At 44.5% G+C, this 19,898-nt stretch overlaps 1 protein-coding gene across 2 annotated transcripts; it reads left to right on the top strand.

Moving 5' to 3' along the window:
* Nucleotides 1-444: 444 nt before the first annotated feature.
* Nucleotides 445-12,039, top strand: LOC127646376 (transmembrane protein 182-like). Of its 2 annotated transcripts, XM_052129956.1 has the most exons (5): nt 445-756; nt 10,605-10,743; nt 11,120-11,218; nt 11,317-11,454; nt 11,577-12,039. In XM_052129956.1, exons 1-5 carry the CDS (start codon nt 478-480, stop codon nt 11,843-11,845), a joined length of 924 nt encoding a protein of 307 aa, XP_051985916.1. In that variant the 5' UTR covers nt 445-477; the 3' UTR covers nt 11,846-12,039. The 2 variants fall into 2 exon arrangements, with proteins under 2 accessions (XP_051985916.1, XP_051985917.1); XM_052129957.1 differs by lacking the exon at nt 11,120-11,218.
* The last annotated feature ends 7,859 nt before the right edge of the window (nt 12,040-19,898 follow it).

Here is a 19,898-nt window from a genome sequence, read left to right as displayed (position 1 = left end):
TTTCTCTAGAACATGAATGCATTTAATTAAGACATTAGTGTCTTGAGACATGGTAAGATCTGTTTCACAGTTAAATACACTTTTCACTGTGGCACAGCTATTTTTATTAAAGAAGGTAACTAAATACTGACTCCAGGAACACATGATGACACAATCTATTTTCTATACCATTACCTCACCAGTACCCACCAAATTCAGTTTATGAAAATCCCACATGCTCTGATTGCAGTGTAACATAAAACCACATGGTGCTACAATCATTAAATAAAATAAATCCTACAGTCACGGGATTCTTCAATCACTTATAACTAGACCTTTACCTGTAAATTATTTAACTGAACTGATAACACTTCTGTTTTAAAATAAGTCTTTACAGCTGGACTCTAAGAATAGTTGTGTCTGGTCCTTTTTAGTCATTGCACAGTGGCTACACAGTGAGAGACAGAACACACCATATTGATTGTAAAATAAGGAATAATGTGGACAATGGAGGAAAATAATGAACAACCCAGCCAAATACTATTGGTATCACACACCAGCAGGAAATGTGAGAGTTTAAAATCGACATCAAGACTGGCAGAAAATAGTTGTTTAGCAGGCATGCGTCTGGACGTGCTACAGTTCCTGGCTGGGTGCTTTGGAGCTGTAAGTTCAATGTTCCTGCTGGGATCTCTTGGGTCTGATTACTGGCTTTTGGCATCTGAATCTTGTGAACAAGGTGATGCTGCTGTTTCCAGACTATGGAAAGTCAAAGAGGTTAGACTTGGAGATATTTGCCATTTGTTAAAAAGCTAAAACTACTGAAACAAGGTGTTTGATAAGACTCTAAAATGTGCATAGTGACATTATGAGAGATTTCACAGATTCAGAGCTCTTATCCGTGTTACACCAGGCATATGAAGATAAAATAAGCCTGCTGACAAACCATTCGAATTTTTAAGATTAAGCCTGTTCTGCACTGGGGCAAATATTTGTTTGCTTCAGTACTGTTAAAAATGTTGAAACTGAAACAAAAGCAAAAAAACTGTAACAGTACCTTATATGACTTTCTTTCTCGCTTGAAACACAAAAAGAGGTGTAAAAGAGATATTTATTTTGTTGGCCGGGGTTCTCTCACTGGTGAATCTTTCTCTGCTGCACCATGCGTAGTGTAGTTGTTCACCAGGAAGTCTGCTATTAAACATGATTTAAATTTTATTTTGAAATAATGCTGACTGATGGCTTCAACAAAGATATATACCATCAATAAAAAATCTCAGAGCTCACAGTAGGCCGGTTTTTAAAGGTTTATAAGTTATCGTTGAAAATCTATTTTCAATCTATAATTTTTACTTCCGGAACCAAACTGTTGCACTCCATAGCAGAGAATGCAGCAGACCACCATTATGTGACACAGTTTGGCATGACTGAACAGAATCACTGACTACCGTGATTATTACACCATCATCTTTTTTACATGCCGAAAGTGGACTTGACTGCACTGCACAACTGGATATATGCCAGGTTATATCACACCACTTGATCATTAATTGATGAATTGCTGCTGATATGATCGATAGACAATTTACACTAACATAACTTTTAAATAAAAAATATTTTACCACCTGCTTTCATAAGGCAAGATATTTTTTGTTAATGAAGCGCAAACTATAATAACATTTATTTACATAGAATGAAGGTGTGTTTGAATGGAAAGGAATGATAATGACTTAAGATGCAGCATAATTTTAGTGCTGATTGTGTTGGATAAACTAGATTCCGGTTGGTTAGGAAATAAGAAACAGGTTTTTGCACTGAAATACCATGCCCAAAAGTGGCAGAACTGTTTAGTGGATTCAACCGTCTTCGGAAAAAAATTCTCAGTACAAAAAGTACTCAGAAAGCCAAAATGGAATTGTAAGTACTTTTGCTCCTGTAATTACTTTTTGTATCACATTTTATAGTTTGCATTTATGATAATGAACTGCACCAGTATGTATCAATACATTTACACACATTGGGCCTCATTCATGAAACTTTCGTAAATAGGCTATATGAGGAAAATCTGAGTAATTTGCACATAAAATGAGCCTTCCCGAAACTTTCACAAACCCATAATACTCCCCAGATTTTTGGGTAAAATGTGTGTATGTTAGTGAAATCCAAACAGACATGTTCATTCACGATTATCATTATCCACACCCATGAAAATGCCATATAATTAATATAATAAGGTCTATTTGGAACAGTAATAAATCGTTTTTATGAATGAAGTGCATTCACATTGTAAAATTTTAATTTAGCAGGCACAAGTCTCAAAGAAAGTGAGGACTTACTGTCAACGCATTTTTTTTGCTGTCAAATGACACTCTTTTGTGAATCCAACAGTTCAAGAAGAAAATAAAAGTGGTTTGACATGAGTGTAAAAAAATTTCAGTTCACGTCCGAAGGATGACTACCACCATTAACCTTCTCTGGTTCTCTGAAAAACAACATATTACTTTAAGAATAAAATGAGCTCTGAATAATCACAAAAAGACAAAGAACTGAAAGCTACAACAAATAAAATAGCAGTGTATCTAAAATCAGCAAGAAGTAAAGTTAAGCAGTACACACTAATCTGCATAATTTATTGATAACTCAAAGCATTGTTGGGATCTGGAATGCAGCTTCTTTTCACAGTATTATTAGACACTGATCGCACACCTTGCTGAAAAACGCACATGCACACCTGACAGAAATGCAGGAAATAAGTTGCTTTGTGGCTATTTCAGTCTTTGAGGCTTATTTTTGTTGTGCAGGTAAGTGAGGACCCAAAAGCGATATAACAAAAATAGAGTCTTTAATGACGGTTCAGGGAAGAAATAAAGAAAAACACAAATCTTCTCCTTGAGAGGAAACGGCTTACACAAACAACCCGCAGGGAGGGCGATGACAAACAGAAACTTCCTAAGATTGCGTCAGAGAGCATCTTAACGCAGCAGTCGGGGGTAGCAGTGAGCGGCGACAGGCTGCAGGTCTCCCAAGGGTAGACAAGGGTCGAGGGAAACACTTGTGGTTACCAGCTCTTCTCGCAGCGTCAGGCGAACTGGACAGAATACAAATATCGGGTCGATTAGCAGAGAACAGATAGCGTTGCCAGGCGGATGCCAACAGGACAGGACTCGGACAGAGACAAACGAGACAGTAGCTTGCTTCTTGCGTGAGAAACTCTAGTGAGAATCAGACAAAGAAAGCAGCAACAGCAGAGAAAGAAGTAGAGACCTAATCAGAGGGAAACGGGAACAGGTGGGAAGAGAATTAACGAGGTATTCAGGGGAGATGAGGAACAGCTGGAGGAAGAGAAAAAGGAAAGGAAAAGTAACCAAAGAAGACCAGCAGAGGGTGACAGAGTAAAGAGAAAGAACAGGGACAAGACATACCATGACAAGACAAGACAAAACATAACAGTACCCCTCCCTCAACGAGCGCCCCCTGGCGCTCCCGAGGAGGAAACCTGGCGGCTCTGGAGGAAATCATCGATAAGCGAACGGTCCAGCACGTCCCGAGAGGGGACCCAACTTCTCTCCTCTGGTCCGTATCCCTCCCAATCCACCAGAAACTGATGACCACGACCCCGAGAGCGCATGTCCAGAATCTTGCATACCCTGTAGATAGGAGCGCCTTCAACAAGAATGGGGGGGAAGTGGGACGAGTGGGAGCGCGAACAGCGGGCTTAACACAAGAGACGTGGAAGACCGGGTGGACACGTCGAATGTGGCGGGGGAGAAGGAGTCGCACCGCAACGGGGTTAATGATCTGAGAGATACGGAACGGACCGATGAAGCGCAGAGTCAATTTACGAGAGGCAGATTTAAGGGGGAGGTTGAGAGTGGAGAGCCATACCTTCTGGCCACGACAATATCTAGGGCGCTTAGTTCTACGCTTGTTAGCAGCTCTCACAGTCTGGTCCCTATAACGGCAAAGAGCTGACCTGACACCCCTCCAGGTGCACTCACAACATTGAACAAAAGCCTGAGCGGAGGGAATGCAGGAATCGGCGAGCTGAGACGAGAACAGCGGAGGTTGGTACCCGAGGCTACTCTGAAAAGGAGACAGACCGGTAGCAGACGAAGGAAGCGAGTTATGGGCGTATTATGCCCAGGGAAGGTGCTCGGACCAGGACACAGGGTTACGGAAAGAAAGACTGCGCAAGATGCGACCAACAGGCTGACTGGCCCGTTCGGCTTGACCGTTAGACTGAGGGTGGAAGCCGGACGAGAGACTGACGGAAGCCCCAATCAAACGACAAAACTCCCTCCAAAATTGAGACGTGAACTGCGGACCTCTGTCCGAGACGATGTCTGATGGAAGGCCATGAATTCTGAAAACATTTTCGACGATTATTTGTGCCGTCTCCTTAGCGGAGGGGAGCTTGGCGAGGGGAATATAATGAGCCACCTTAGAGAACCGGTCGATAACCGTGAGAATAACAGTCTTGCCCGCCGACGAAGGAAGCCCAGTGATAAAATCTAAGGCGATGTGTGACCATGGTCGAGAAGGGATAGGAAGAGGTCTGAGAAGTCCGGCAGGAGGAGAGTTCCCAGACTTAGTCTGCGCGCAGACGGAGCGAGCCACCACGAAACGACGCGTGTCACGTTCCCGAGTGGGCCACCAAAAACACTGACGAATGGAGGCAAGCGTACCCCGAACGCCGGGGTGGCCAGCCAACTTGGCAGAGTGAGCCCACTGAAGGACGGCCAGGCGAGTCGGAGCGGGAACGAAAAGAATGGGGCGAGCGCTCGTTTAACTTGCCTCTCAATTCCCCAGACAGTCAACCCGACGACACATCCCTCAGGGAGAATCCCCTCGGGGTCCGTGGAGACTTCTGAAGAATTAAAGAGACGCGATAAAGCATCAGGCTTGGTGTTTCTGGAGCCTGGATGATAGGAAATAACAAATTCAAATCGAGCGAAAAACAGAGCCAACGAGCTTGACGCGCGTTAAGTTGTTTAGCAGAACGAATATACTCTAGGTTTCTATGGTCAGTCCAAACGACAAAAGGAACGGTAGCGCCCTCCAACCACTGTCGCCATTCGCCTAGAGCTAAGCGGATGGCGAGCAGTTCGCGGTTTCCCACATCATAGTTACGTTCAGACGGCGACAAGCGATAAGAGAAGTAAGCACAAGGGTGGACCTTGTTGTCAGAGAGAGAGCACTGAGAAAGGATGGCTCCCACGCCCACCTCTGACGCGTCAACCTCGACAACGAACTGTCTAGATAAATCAGGAGTAACGAGGATGGGCGCGGACGTAAAGCGATTCTTGAGAAGATCAAAAGCCCCCTGGGCGGAAAACGGACCATTCAAAGCGCGTTTTGACAGACATAAGGGCAGTCAGGGGAGAAGCCACCTGACTGAAATTACGGATGAAGCGTTGATAAAAATTAGCGAAGCCGAGAAAGTGCTGCAGCTCGACGCGTGACTTAGGTACGGGCCAATCTATAACAGCTTGGACCTTAGCGGAATCCATCCTAATACCTTCTGCAGAAATGACAGAACCGAGAAAAATAACAGAGGCATGGAAAGTGCACTTCTCAGCCTTCACGTAAAGACGGTTCTCTAAAAGGCGCTGAAGGACACGATGGACATGCTGGACATGAATCTGGAGTGACGGCGAAAAAATCAGGATATCGTCAAGGTAAACGAAAACAAAGATGTTCAGCATGTCTCTCAGGACGTCATTTATCAGTGCCTGAAAGACAGCTGGGGCATTGACGAGACCGAAAGGAAGGACCCGATATTCAAAGTGCCCTAACGGAGTGTTAAACGCCGTCTTCCACTAGTCCCCCTCCCTAATGCGTACGAGATGGTAAGCGCTACGAAGGTCCAACTTAGTGAAAAACTTGGGCTCCCTGCAAGATCTCGAAGGCTGATGACATAAGAGGAAGCGGGTAACGATTCTTAACTGTTATGTCATTCAGCCCTCGATAATCAATGCAGGGGTGCAAGGACCCGTCCTTCTTTTGAACAAAGAAAAACCCCGCTCCGGCGGGAGAGGAGGAGGGGACAATAGTACCGGCATCGAGAGCTACAGATAAATAATCTTCGAGAGCCTTACGTTCGGGTGCCGACAGCGAGTAAAGTCTACCCCGGGGCAGAGTAGTTCCCGGAAGAAGCTCAATATTACAATCATACGAATGGTGCGGAGGAAGAGAAGTGGTCCGGGACCGGCAGAACACTGTCCGCAGATCGTGATACTCCTCCGGCACCCCCGTCAAATCAGCAGGCTCCTCCTGTGAAAAAGAGACAGAGGAAATGGGAGGGATAGCAGACATTAAACATTCCATATTACAAGAGACATTCCAAGAAAGGATAGTATTATTAGACCAATTAATAGAGGGATTATGTCGAACTAGCCAGGGATGGCCTAAAACAATAGGAGTGAAAGGTGACTGAAAAATAAAAAAAGAAATGGTCTCGTTATGATTACCAGAAACAGTGAGGGTTAAAGGTAGCGTCTCACACTGAATCCTGGGGAGAGAACTACCGTCTAAGGCAAACAGGGCCGTAGGCTCCTCTAATTCCTTAAGAGGAATATCATGTTCCCGAGCCCAGGTCTCGTCCATAAAACAGCCCTCTGCCCCAGAGTCAATCAAAGCACTGCAGGTAGCTGACGAACCGGTCCAGCGGAGATGGACTGAAAAGGTAGTGCAAGACCTCGAAGGAGAGACCAGAGTTGTAGTGCTCACCAGTAGCTCTCCTCTTACTGGCGAGCTCTGGCTTTTACTGGGCAGGAGGTAACAAAATGAGTAGCAGAACCGCAATAGAGACAGAGACGGTTGGTGATTCTCCGCTCCTTCTCCTTAGCCGAAATGCGGATGCCCCCCAGCTGCATGGGCTCCGAATCCAAGGTGGCGGAGGAAGATGGTAATGCTGCGGAGAGGGGAGCAACGGCGAACACGGAGTCTCTTCCATAAGCTCGGCGAAGAAGGTTGAACCGTCTCTCTATGCGAATGGCGAGTTCAATCACGGAATCCACACTGGAAGGAACCTCTCGGGAGAGAATCTCATCCTTAACCTCCGCGCAGAGACCCTCCAGAAAACGGGCAAGTAACGCCGGCTCGTTCCAGTCACAGGAGACAGCAAGAGTCCGAAACTCAATGGAGTAATCAGTAATGGATTGCTTACCCTGACATAATGAAGACAAGACCCGGGAAGCCTCTTCACCAAAAACAGAACGGTCAAAAACCCGTATCATCTCCTCCTTAAAGTCCAGATATCGGTTAGTACATTCAGCCTCCGCCTCCCAGATATGCCGTTCCCCAGTCTCGAGCCCGTCCAGAAAGGAGAGATATCACGTAGGTGATACGAGCTCTGCACTGGGAGTAAGTGGTGGGCTGGAGAGAAAAAACAACGTCACACTGGGTGAGAAACGCACGGCATTCTGTGGGCTCACCAGCATAGCACGGTGGGTTATTGATCCTGGGTTCAGGAGACTCGGGAGCCCTGGGGGCGACCGGTGAATCGAGGCGAAGAAGATGTATCTGTTTAGTGAGACCGGAGACTTGCGCAGCCAGGGTCTCAACGGCATGTCGCGCAGCAGATAACGCCACCTCGTGTCTGCTTAACATCGCTCCCTGGAACTCGACAGCTGACTGGAGCGGATCCGGAGTCGCTGGTTCCATAGTGGTGTGATTCTTCTGTTGTGCAGGTAAGTGAGGACCCAAAAGTGATATAACAAAAATAGAGTCTTTAATGACAGTTCAGGGAAGCAATAAAGAAAAACACAAATCTTCTCCTTGAGAGGAAACGGCTAACACAAACAACCCGCAGGGAGGGCGATGACAAACAGAAAATTCCTAAGATTGCTTCAGAGAGCGTCTTAACGCAGCAGTCGGGGGTAGCAGTGAGCGGCGACAGGCTGCAGGTCTCCCAAGGGTAGACAAGGGTCAAGGGAAACACTTGTGGTTACCAGCTCTTCTCGCAGCGTCAGGCGAACTGGACAGAATACAAATATCGGGTCGATTAGCAGAGAACAGATAGCGTTGCCAGGCGGATGCCAACAGGACAGGACTCGGACAGAGACAAACGAGACAGTAGCTTGCTTCTTGCTTGAGAAATTCTAGTGAGAATCAGACAAAAAAAGCAGCAAGAGCAGAGAAAGAAGTAGAGACCTAATCGGAGGGAAACGGGAACAGGTGGGAAGAGAATTAACGAGGTATTCAGGGGAGATGAGGAACAGCTGGAGGAGGAGAAAAAGGAAAGGAAAAGTAACCAAAGAAGACCAGCAGAGGGCGACAGAGTAAAGAGAAAGAACAGGGACAAGACATACCATGAATAGACAAGACAAAACATAACAATTTTTTTTAAAGGATAGCAGAAACAGCACTTGTCAAATCATTAGGGCTTTTCAAGAATAATCTGGGGAAGAAATTCAGACACTGTCGATATACAGACGCAAAAAACTCAGAGTGAAAATTATGAGCAATTAATAATAAAATAAACAAACCATCATATCTTCAAAAATCTCGGCTCCCTAAGAGGTATGCGCTTATGCTTTACATTTGGATACAAATATGTATTTTGAGGTGTTGTGTTTATAGGCCCTATTTAAAATATGTAATTTTATTGCTGTAGTTACCTGATTTCCCCTGATGTTTTAACTTCTATTCATTTCTGAACATGTTCTGGCTTTAACTGATTGTGTTGCTCTATATAATCATTTACACATATGTGGGTAGTTGAAACTGAATTTCAAGCATTGTCAGCAGTGTCTTATACTATTAAATACTATGGGTAACACTTATGTTTTTTTCTTAACATTAGTTAACTTCATTAGTTAACATTAGTTAACTTCATTAGTTAACATGAATCAACAATGAACAATACTTAATCTTAGTTAATTTTAATTTCTACATATACTTGTCAATTTATAACATTACAAACTGTATAGGTTAATAGAAGTTAATACAATATAAACTAACATGAATAAACAATTGTATTTTTATAAATTGACATTAGCCAAGATTAATAAATGCTGAAAATGTTTATTATACATTGTTAATGATACCTAATGCAAACCTTGTTGTAAAATGTTACCCAGTAATTATTATACTTGCTATATCATTTCAGAGACATTGGTTTATTTATACTTATCGAAAAAAATTGAAAGATGATCAAAAAATTGTGATTTGTCACAGCACCTAAAATACACATATTCCCTTATGCATGCACATTTAACCTAATGGACACGTTATTTGTCATCTACCAAGCTATAAATTATAGTGCTTTCTATAAAAAAAAATTCAAGGTTTCGCCAAGGGCCCCACAAACCCAGTGGCCCGCCCCTGCCAGCATCATCTTCGAAACGTCTTGGTTAAATCATGATGGTAACAGATATCGGCCTATAGGCTATTTGCAACTGGAAGAATCTTCAGAGGAATTAACAGAATGCCTGAAGAAGGTCTTTGACAGAAATGCTATATATAGATTTTCAAGCTATACGACAATGTGCAGGCTTTTTCTATTTTTTCGGATGTCTTATGCAGGATTTACATTTGGTTGGGAGCTAGTGTAAGTTCTGTTCGTACCAACTAACATTTTGAAAATACGAAAACGTATGAATCCGAGAATTTACGTGAGAAAGGCATTATGAACGATTTACACAAAGATTTGTTCTGCTCATGTTTCATGAATGAGGCCCATTGGCAGCATCAGAATATATATACTTTGCTACTATAGAGTAAGCCAAAAGCAGTCTATAAATGTAGAGGATGTCAGAATCCTCAGTATTTATAAGACAGTAGGCAAGAAATAACCGGATGACCAATTACATCCGGCGACATTCTAAAGTGTGCATCCAATGGATACTTTACCATCCCACAATGCCATGGAAGCTGCAGAGATGTCATATTAAAAACAAATAAAAAAATAAACAGCTGAGAACCACAGCGGGTGGTTCTTTTAAACTATAAGTGCTAAATATAGCAAAATGAAGCCCAGCGAACCATTTCCAATTTCTCTTCCCAGGGATTGGACTGGACTGGTTACATATGCAAAAGTAATGTTTCGGGAGAATAAAACATTTCCATAATATGACAATATGAGGGTAAATAAGCATATGAGTGTAAAATAGTGAAAACTATTTTTTTGGGAACTATCCCTTTAAAGGTGCATTCAGTAAAGACATGAATTGTAATTTTGCTATAAATGTAGGAAATCATGACCATTAACATTAAAATGAAGACTCCAGTCATGTCAGTAACCTTATAAAAGCTATAAAAAAGTTTTATTCTATATGGAGAAGGTCCGCACATGGGGGCTGACATGTTAGAATCACATGAGCAGCCAAATACTACTCGCTTCTCAGTAACCGTCAGTAACTTCTCAGTAACCATCCTGTTATTTGACACTTTCACTCACTGATTAAAATAATCATGGCTGACTGTGAATACAAAATTTCTACAATGGCATCTGAAAACTATTTATTTTAAATGATGCTGCATCCAAGCCGCTAGGTGTCACTATAAGTCCAAGATGACACAAAGAGGAAAGTTACTGTGTGCTCCTTTAAGATATTATAAATAATTATAAATAGTATCATTTATTTCTTTGCTTATTTTATTTTTTATCAATGTTATATTAGGACATATCACACGTGCAACCAGATGGCAGTAACCAGGCTGAGAACACCTATTTGTTCTATCATGAGGGCCTCTTTTGGAGATGTTCTGACCAGAGGGTTTCAAATGGAGAGCAGGAGAGCATGTTGGCATTTTGGATCAGTAGGTCAAATCTTTATTTTTTACTTGGTTTCATGCATAAAACATTTAAAAACCTAACATTCAAATAGGTTATAAAGATACCTAATCTTTAAAGGCAAAGCTATTTCCCCCCTCTTCAATGTATATGCGGGTCAAAAATATACAATTAGATCATCGCTATTAGATTACATTTTGTCAATGAAAATACATTTTAATGATGATTTAGATTGTGTGTGTATACTGTACCTAACCTTGGGTTACTACAGGGGGACAGTCACTGTAAAAAGTATAGGATACAAAAGGGCTAAAGGCTTCCCAATTTAAAAGGCCCTTTTGATTTTCTTTTTCTTCCAAAACAAGTGGTTAATGTAAAAATACCTATAAATTTTTTTTCCAGCTAATCAACCATCCAAGAAGGTTTGCATGCTAGCCTACCTGTCTCATGCTCCTCTCTCTAGACGTACCAATAGTTTTCTAAACTCAGATTTTGCTACAGGTGAGAACTTGAGCAATAATTTAAAATTATGCCTGACTGTAAGCTTTGTCATTTATTGCATTTTCAAAGAAGTAATCCAACTCAATTTTCCATTGTAGTACAAAGGGCTTTTTGGTGTGTTATTTTCATGCTGGGAGTCATCTCTGTGATGATTGGAGGGTTTGTCACAATCTGTGCTACCTCAGGGACAAGCCATCGCCTTTATGAGGCTGGAGGGGCTCTCTTTATAACTGGAGGTGAAAAAAGCTAAGATAATAAACTATTCTATAAACTATATTAAGAGATTTTATATTTAAACATTATTCTAAAATAAGCTTTAAAAATCTTTTACTTGATCTTTCTTTCCCTCCCCCTGCAGGTGTCTTAATCTGGTCTGTAGTACTGTTGTTTGCTGTGTGGGTGCATGTCTCAGATTCTTTAGAGCGATATGGCCTTCAGCGAAGACGCTTAGTTTGTCCCAGTCTGCAGCTCAGCGTGCACTATGGTCCTTCCTTTATGCTGGCTCCCACTGCTGCCTTCTTCTGCCTGCTTACTGGCGTACTCCTCCTGCTCATTTCATCAGTCAGCAGAGCATCAGTCAGACAAACAGAGAAACAGCCATTCTCAGTGCGAGAGGAACGTGTGTAATGCCTTTATATATAAATTACAATAACTCTTTCACTACCAATATACAAAGGAATTGTGCTATATTTGCCTTTGCTAAAATAACTCATTAGTGACAGTTGAAACTCATGATCCGACCCAGGTGCAATTAACCTGCTGATCTATGCACTACAGCTAAGTCTATCCATCAGCCATGGCTGTTTATGTACAGTAGGTTACCAGGGTAAATTAGTTTTTAAAAGAAAATAAACTATTTCAATTAAAGTAAAGGGCAGTTGTCTGATTGTCTGTTTAGATTTGTAAAATGTACACATTTGCAAATAGTAGCTACATTGTTTTGTGCTTCTTTTCTTAAAAATAATTGTAAAGGGATTAATGGACAGGAGGAGGCGAGAATTGGCTTGACAATATAAATAATAATTTTATAAAAAACTGAAACAAAAAGACAAAACACACACACAGGTGTCGGACAGCTGTCTGTAAATCTCTCTCTCTGTTACACTGCAGCTTCCAGTCAGTCTTTATCCCTCTCTAAGTCTTGATTAGCCTGATCATGACGTTGGGGTGGCTGTGTCTCAGGTGGTAGAGCAGGTCGGTGGTTCGATTCCCGGCCCACACGACTCCACATGCCGAAGTATCCTTGGGCAAGACACTGAACCCCAAGTTGCTCCCAATGGCAGGCTAGTGCCTTGCATGGCAGCTCTGCCTCCATTGGTGAATGAATGGGTGAATGAGTCACAGTCATTGTGACTTAAAAAGGCACTATACAAGTGCAGACCATTTACCAATTACGACCCGGCCCCGCCCTTCGCCCTGCCACAATAATACAATAAAATGTTTAATTCTCTAGCACAGGGTTTCTCAACAGGGGTGGTAACGCCCCCAGGGGGTGTTCAAATGATGCCAGAGGGCGCTGAGAGCACATAAGTGGAGAGGAGGGTGATATTGGGGAGCGTTTATCAGTCATATTAATCAATAAAAAAGAGGAATCGTCAAGTTCCTCTTTGCATAAAAAAATCTAGACTTGGAATATACCAGTTCTCCATTTGGAAACCATTTGAATTCAGCTCAGAATTTTACATGACCACCCTTGAATTCACTATAGTAACTCTATAGTAACTGTACTATAGGCAGAAATAGACTCATGATAAATATGATCATATCACTACTCCAACTCAATTAAATATGTAATAGTCTACATTAGGGGACTGAGAGAATATAATTAATTATTGTTACAAATTATAAAATTTATATATTGTATTAATTGTTTATAAATGTGTTTAGGGTTGGCCTACTGTTTATAATTACAGTAGTAATATAATTATTATTAGTTTGTTTTTATAGAAATCATGTTACATCTAACCATAGTTGTGAAGATCCATGCTTCCATGTGCTTACCATGGTCTACAAACACTAGTGTTACAACTATGAATAAATAAATACATTTAAATTATCATAAGGGCAAATGCAAAATACACATTTTAAAAGATGAAATAGATATGCATCATTCCTAAATGTGTCAATCCTTTAGCTTAAAAATCAGGCTAAAATATATTTTTGGGGTGCAAGAAAATATCACTGGTTTTATTTGCCTTCAGAAATTTCAAGAGATGACTAATTTGAATCAATAAGGACCTGATGAAAAGCATTCCAACTCAGTCATGTCAGAATAATTTAGCCACATAAATTAGGTGTTAACTTTTTACTTTTTTAGATGTTATACTGTAGATAACCTTACTGATGTGAATACCAGAAAATGTACATCTGCATCCAACTCAAAATGAATGCCGTACTTTAGAATGAGCATTTCAGTGGGACAAAATATGCAATATTATTGGTCTTTTTACTTATTTTGAAAATATAATAAAAACGTCACTTTTATTATTGTCTTCACATTTTCATTTTATATGCCCCATATATAGCCCTCCATCTGCTTGAATTTAAGTAACGCAAGGCTTGGTCTCACATTCGTGATGCGTAAGCCTGATGAATTTATTAACAAAACTGTAAAATTAAAGTGGGGGAAGGGGCATTCTTACAAAAAAGATTGAGAACCACTGCTCTTGCTAATTTAAAATCAAAATCAACTGTAGTTGGTAACGATCCCTGATAGGGAACAATACATTGTGTCAATGTAGTGACACAGAATTTGCATGGGTATAAAAGGAGGGAAGCGTGCATCTGTTCAGATGAGGTCCCGAGAGTAAGGTCCCGGCCATTTTAGCGGCTTAGTACAGTGTTGTGGCAAGAGGCCACAATGTCTCGTTCCCTCCATCAGGGAACGGAGGTTATGACAGTAACTGAGACTTTCCCCTTCTGTCACTCACTCGACATTGTGTCGATGTAGTGACACTAGGGGTCCCTATTTAAAAACTGCACAACACTGAACATGTTACGTGGACTGCAGGTACAAGCAATCGGTTGCATGCGAAAATAGCAGGTGCATCAGACTGTACGTAACCTTCCCCAATGCCCCAAGAGACATCATATAGTTCCCCACATCCCTGAGGGAGGGAAGGGATGTAACTAGCCTGGGAGCGCCAGCCGCAGACTTTTCTCTCTCTATGTTTTCTCTCCATAGAGTGTTAGATGTGGCTGGGGCCATCTAACGCTATAACACGCATCAGGGAAGGCGTTCTTTTCCAATCCTATTCTTTCAGGGGGAAAAGACCCCGCGGAGACCACATCCTGTCCAACAGGGAAGGTTAACATGTGGCAAATACGTCACATGGGCTTACCAGCCAAACATGGAAGTGGCGCGGTGCTAGGTCCTGCCTCGATGGGTCTACCCAAGGGAGACATGGGTCCGTCGACAGGGGAACAATACCGTGGAAAATACATCACAGGAGATTTTGGAATAATCATAACCTGTGGAGCACCTATTCCAGCACAGGCAAGTCGGTACCTGCGGTGGGTCTGTCTGCGAACTTCCTCCGCTGAGTTCGGAGCCTGAGGGCTAGGGAGGATGGACACCCAGGGTCCGTGACTTGTGGACTCGACTGGGAGGTACAGCGCACGTCTTCACCTCGGGGGAGGGGAAAGGCGTTATGTGCAAGCGATACACCTGGCCAGCTGTTGTCACCGTATTACTGAATTTAACACATTTGGACCTGTCAAAATACGGGACAAGACCGGCTCAACCCGGATATTGTAAAATCTTGCGAAGGTATTGGGTGTTGCCCAGCCCGCCGCTTTGCAGAAGTCTGCTAGAGAGGTGCCATTGGCCAGTGCCCATGAGGATGCATGGCCTGGATCTGGCGTTCCCTTTCTGCTGTCCACCAAATCAGACAAAGAGCTGCTCAGAGTGTCTTAAGCTGTATGTGTGATCCAGATAGGTGCGCAAAGCAAGCACGGCACAGCAAAGCTGAGGCTGGGACTGCCTCATCCTGGGGCAGCGCTTGCAGGTTCACTACCTGATCCCTGAATGGGGTCATAGGAACCATGGGCACATAGCCCGGTCGGGGTCTCAGGATGATGTGAGAGTCTAACAGAGCGAACTCTAGCCTAGTGTTGCTGACAGAGAGCGCTTACAGGTCCCAAACCCTCTTGATGGAAGTGAGCGCGATCAGGAGGGCTGCCTTCAAGGAGAGGGCCTTTAGTTCGACTGAATCTAGCAGCTCAAACGGGGGTCCCCGAATGCCCGAGAGGACAATGGAGAGATTCCATGAGGGGAACAGGCATGACCTCTAAGGAACCTGATGATCAGGTCGTGCTTCCCTAATGATTTACTGTCCACTGCATTGTGGTAAGCCACTATGGCAGCTACATAAACCTTCAAGGTAGGGGGGGACATCAGCCCCTCCAGCCTCTCCTGTAGGAATGAGAGCGCTGACCTGACTGCGCAGCTCTGTGGGTCTTCAGATCAGGAAGAACACCAATTTGCAAATAATTGCCACATTAGGGCATAAAGCTGCCTGGTAGATTGAGCTCTAGCTTGAGTGATTGTGTCTACAGTGGCTGGTGGTAGACCGTTTAGATCTTCTGCATCCCATCCAAGGGCCAGACATGAAGGTTCCAGAAGTCTGGGAGCAGATGCCAAAGGGTGCCCCATCCCTGAGAAAGAAGGTCCTTCCTCAGGAGAATTTGCCAGGGAGCTGTTGTCGTGAGGAGCGTGAGATCTGAGAGCGAAGTCCGAGTGGGCCAGTGGGGGGAAATGAGAATGACTTGTTCCAGTGAAAATATGCATTTTCACTGGGGAAAATGCATATTTGCTTAGCCCCCGGGGCCAGCTGTGTGACAACGCGTCTGTGCAGAATGGGGCTTCTGTCAGAGAGTACCAGAGCGGGCAGTGGGTGGAATCTATGGAGGCAAACATATCTACCTGTGATCTGCCGAACTGAGCCCAAATCATCTAGACCACCTGAAGGGTGGATTCTCCACTCTCCGCTGAGCGCTGACGTGACGTGACAGCACATCTGCTGTGGTGTTTAGGTTCCCCAGGATATAGTTGCGTGCAGCGAACTCAGCCGCTGCTAACTCCAAAGGAGGAGATGAAACGCAAGTTGCAACATGCGATGAGAGCTAAAACCGCAATGGCGATTTATATACGCTTGTTTTCTGTGTTGTCTAAGCAAATCTGCACAGGGTAAGAAATACAGCCAGCAACTCTAGGCAGTTGATGTGCCAACCCATCCGGCTGCGTGCCCATTGCACACGGCACTCCAGCAGAACAGGGAGGCATCCAAAGTAACTACGACGCATCTGAACACCTGCTGTAGGGGGACTCCTGTCCGTAGAAAACAGAGGTCTGTCCAAGGGCTGAATAAGTGACATCAGGAAGGGGTGAGTGGCACACGTCTGAAATTGTTTCAGTGGATTTCTGTGCCCAGTCTGAACGAACTCAGGCAGTTCAGCACCGACTGCGTGTGCTTGCACGTGAGGCGCGCTGTCATTGACTCCATGCCAAGAAAAGAGATGCTCTGAACCAGAGAAAGCTTGCTCTTTTCCCAGTTGACCCAAAACCCTAAACGGCTGAGGTGAGTGAGCACCAGGTCCCTTGAGCAACTGCGCAACTGTCGAGAGTGCGCTAAGATTAGCCAGTCATCGAGGTAGTTGAGTACATGTAACTTTCTGAACCAGACTCTCTCTTTCCTGGTCTGCTGGCTATGTGCCTCTTTTATGCAACTCTCCCCATGTTCAGTGTAATCAGAAACAGGTGTTAGTCATAATTTAGCTCAGGTGCAAGCGCCCTTACCACTCTCTCTCTCTCCGGATGGACACTTGACCATGCCCCCACTGACACATATCCCTACCGCCCGACTCATGCCAGGGATACATCCGGACTTGCTACCACCCCCCCATTTCTGGAAAGGAAATCGGCGGCCGCCATCTGCGCTCCCGGTCTGTAGACCACCTTGAACATAAATGGCTGAAGAGCCAGATACCAACGGGTAATCTGCGCGTCAGTGTCTTTTATGCGGTTGTGCCACTGGAGTGGGGCGTGATCCAAACAGAGGGTGAAGGCCCGCCCCAACAGGTAGTATCGGAGAGTGAGGACCGCCCACTTGATGGCAAGACATTCCTTTTCTACGGTGCTGTACTTAGTCTCCCTCAATGAGAGCTGGCTGCTAATGTACAGCACCGGGCACTCCTTCCCCTCCACCACCTGCAAGAGTATGGCCCCCAGCCCCCTGTCTGAAGTGTTTGTCTGTAAAAAATAAGGGAGAGAAATCGGGTGAATGTAAAAGCGCCCCTCCCGCAAAGTGCATCTTTTATTTGCGTGAACGCCTGCTGACACTACTCCGTCCACTAGACCGGGTCTGGAGCTCCCTTTTTAGTGAGATCAGTCAGCGGGCTGGTGACATCCGAATAATTGGTTACGAATCTTCTATAATAGCCAGCCAGCCCCAGGAACTTTCTCACTCCCTTTTTGGTCTTGGGCCTCGTAGAGGTTGCAACCGCCAGCGTCTTATCAATTTGGGGACGCACCTGAACTTGACCCAAGTGGAACCCCAGATACCGTACCTACACCCACCCAATCGCGCACTTCTTTGGGTTTGCTGTGAGTCCTGCTCGTCGCGGCGAACTCAGAACCGCCCTCAGATGCGGCATAAGCTGTATGCAGTCTGAGGATTCGGTCCATGATACACTGAAATGTAGCCGGGGCCCCAAACAAACCAACAGAAGTGTTACAAATTGGTTTAATCCAAACGGTGTAGAGAAGGCTTTTTTTTCACGGGAAATTGGTGACAAGGGGATCTGCCGATAACCCTTCATCAAATCCAGTGTCGAATAAAAACTAGCATCAACGTGAGGCATTGGGTACGCATCAAATTTAGACACCGCATTGACTATCCTATAGTCCACACAGAACTGCACCGACCCGTTGCTCTGGGGTGGACCAATCGCTGTGGGATTCCTCTATTACCCCCATATCGAGCATTGCATCTAATTCTCCCCGAACAATTTTCTTTGTATGCTCAGGCAATCGGTAGGGGCGGCTACGTATCACAACCCCCGGCTCAGTCTCAATGTGGTGTTGAATGAGGTTCGTAAGACCCGGTAGAGGGAAGAACACATCCGAAAACTTCTGTTGCAACCTGGAAACCTCTGTAAGTTGGTACGGTGAGAGGTGGCCTCTGCAAGTGATTGGGGTGAACTGATTATGTTTTGAATCCACCTCAGGCCGTGCTCCGCCCTCTCCGGAACTACCATAGCCAATGTCACAGAGACCACCTCCCTCCACATTTTCAGGAGGTTGAGGTGATATATTTGCCATGCGCCCCCTCAATAGGTTCGTTTGACCTCATAATCGAGATCCCCCATTCGTCGTGTGAGCTTAAAGGGTCCACTTGGTGAGTAATTTGGAGGTCGATGTGGGGAGTAATACGAGTACTTTATCTCCCGGTGCAAATTCCCTTAGCTGAGTACCCCTGTCATACAGTTGGGCACTGACGTTCTTGGGCTCGGAGCTCCTGTGTTGGTTTCCCCAAAGTGTGGAGTTTTGCTCTGAGAGCAAGGACGATTTGAATTTCATTCTTACTATCTGATGGCCCCTCCTCCCAGGCTTCGCACAAGACAGCAGCTCAAATGGGGAGAAGCCAGCACGAACTTCAAATCATATTTTTGAGGGTTTTATTAAATCAATTCACTAGGCCATCTGTCTGCGGATGGTACACGCTAGCGCAAATCGACTTAATACCAAATAGTTCATAAAGCTCGCATAGTGTACGTGACACAAAAGTTGCCAAAATCAGCGTATGGGTGAGGCGGGAACTAACCATGGCCTCCACTCCAGGATTCTTGTGAATATCCCTGTGCACACACTTCGCCCTCACCAGTTTAAATGTGCCCAAAGCCTCGGGTTGAACCAAGCATTGGTGGATGGTGATTTGATTACAACCTGTATCCACCAATGCTTGGTGAGTACCCCCCTTGACACTTACCGGTATCCGGTACCAATCGGGGGCAGCTTGCGGGATATTGGAGACCCGCCCCACCGTCCCCAGCTCCATCAGAGGGCACTGATCCCAGAAGTGGTCTGGGTCTCTGCACCTCAAACACACTGGCCCAGGCACTACGCCCTTACTTGAGAAGGTGTCGCCTCCCACAGCTGGGAACTGGCCTCAGAACTAGCCAGGGGTCGCGGATGGGGCCCTGGCTGAGGAGGCTCCGAATCGCATGCCGGTCCTCTGTTTGAGCCCGTAGGATCTCTAAAAACCGGCGATCTTGGTCTTGCCATGGTTCTGATGCAAACCAGCGAGGGACTGGAGGACTCTATGGGGCGACTTCCTTCCATCACCATGGATAAATCTCTCAGGTTTCGGCACCAGTGTAAAGGATTCCAGGGAGGACACCAGACAACAGGTTCCTTCGACTCAAGTGAATACTTTTATTTAGCTTTCACTGGGCGCCACAGCACGCCAGCTTCACAGTGGACGTCAGCTTCAAAATAACTTTTAGTTTTCACAAAGTCTCAGCTTCACAATATACATTCATTTCTACAACACTAGTTTCACTGAACTTTCTGATGTTAGGTGTTAATAATTTAGCTCTGGTGCAAGCGCACTTACCACTCTCTCTCTCCGGACGGACACTTGACCACGCCCCCACTGCCATAAATAATTATTGTGTAACA

The sequence above is a fragment of the Xyrauchen texanus genome, chromosome 7, assembly GCF_025860055.1.
Source record: "Xyrauchen texanus isolate HMW12.3.18 chromosome 7, RBS_HiC_50CHRs, whole genome shotgun sequence".
In the NCBI taxonomy this organism is placed as follows: domain Eukaryota; kingdom Metazoa; phylum Chordata; class Actinopteri; order Cypriniformes; family Catostomidae; genus Xyrauchen; species Xyrauchen texanus.
Note: the sequence above shows the minus strand (reverse complement) of the source record. Positions and strands in the feature narration are given on the sequence as shown.

Coding starts and splice junctions, on each gene's coding strand:
- LOC127646376 (XM_052129956.1), top strand. CDS start 478: ATGTGGACAATGGAGGAAAATAATGAACAACCCAGCCAAATACTATTG. Junction 10,744..11,119: donor CATGTTGGCATTTTGGATCA/GTAGGTCAAATC, acceptor TTTTTTTTCCAG/CTAATCAACCATCCAAGAAG. Junction 11,455..11,576: donor GGCTCTCTTTATAACTGGAG/GTGAAAAAAGCT, acceptor CTCCCCCTGCAG/GTGTCTTAATCTGGTCTGTA.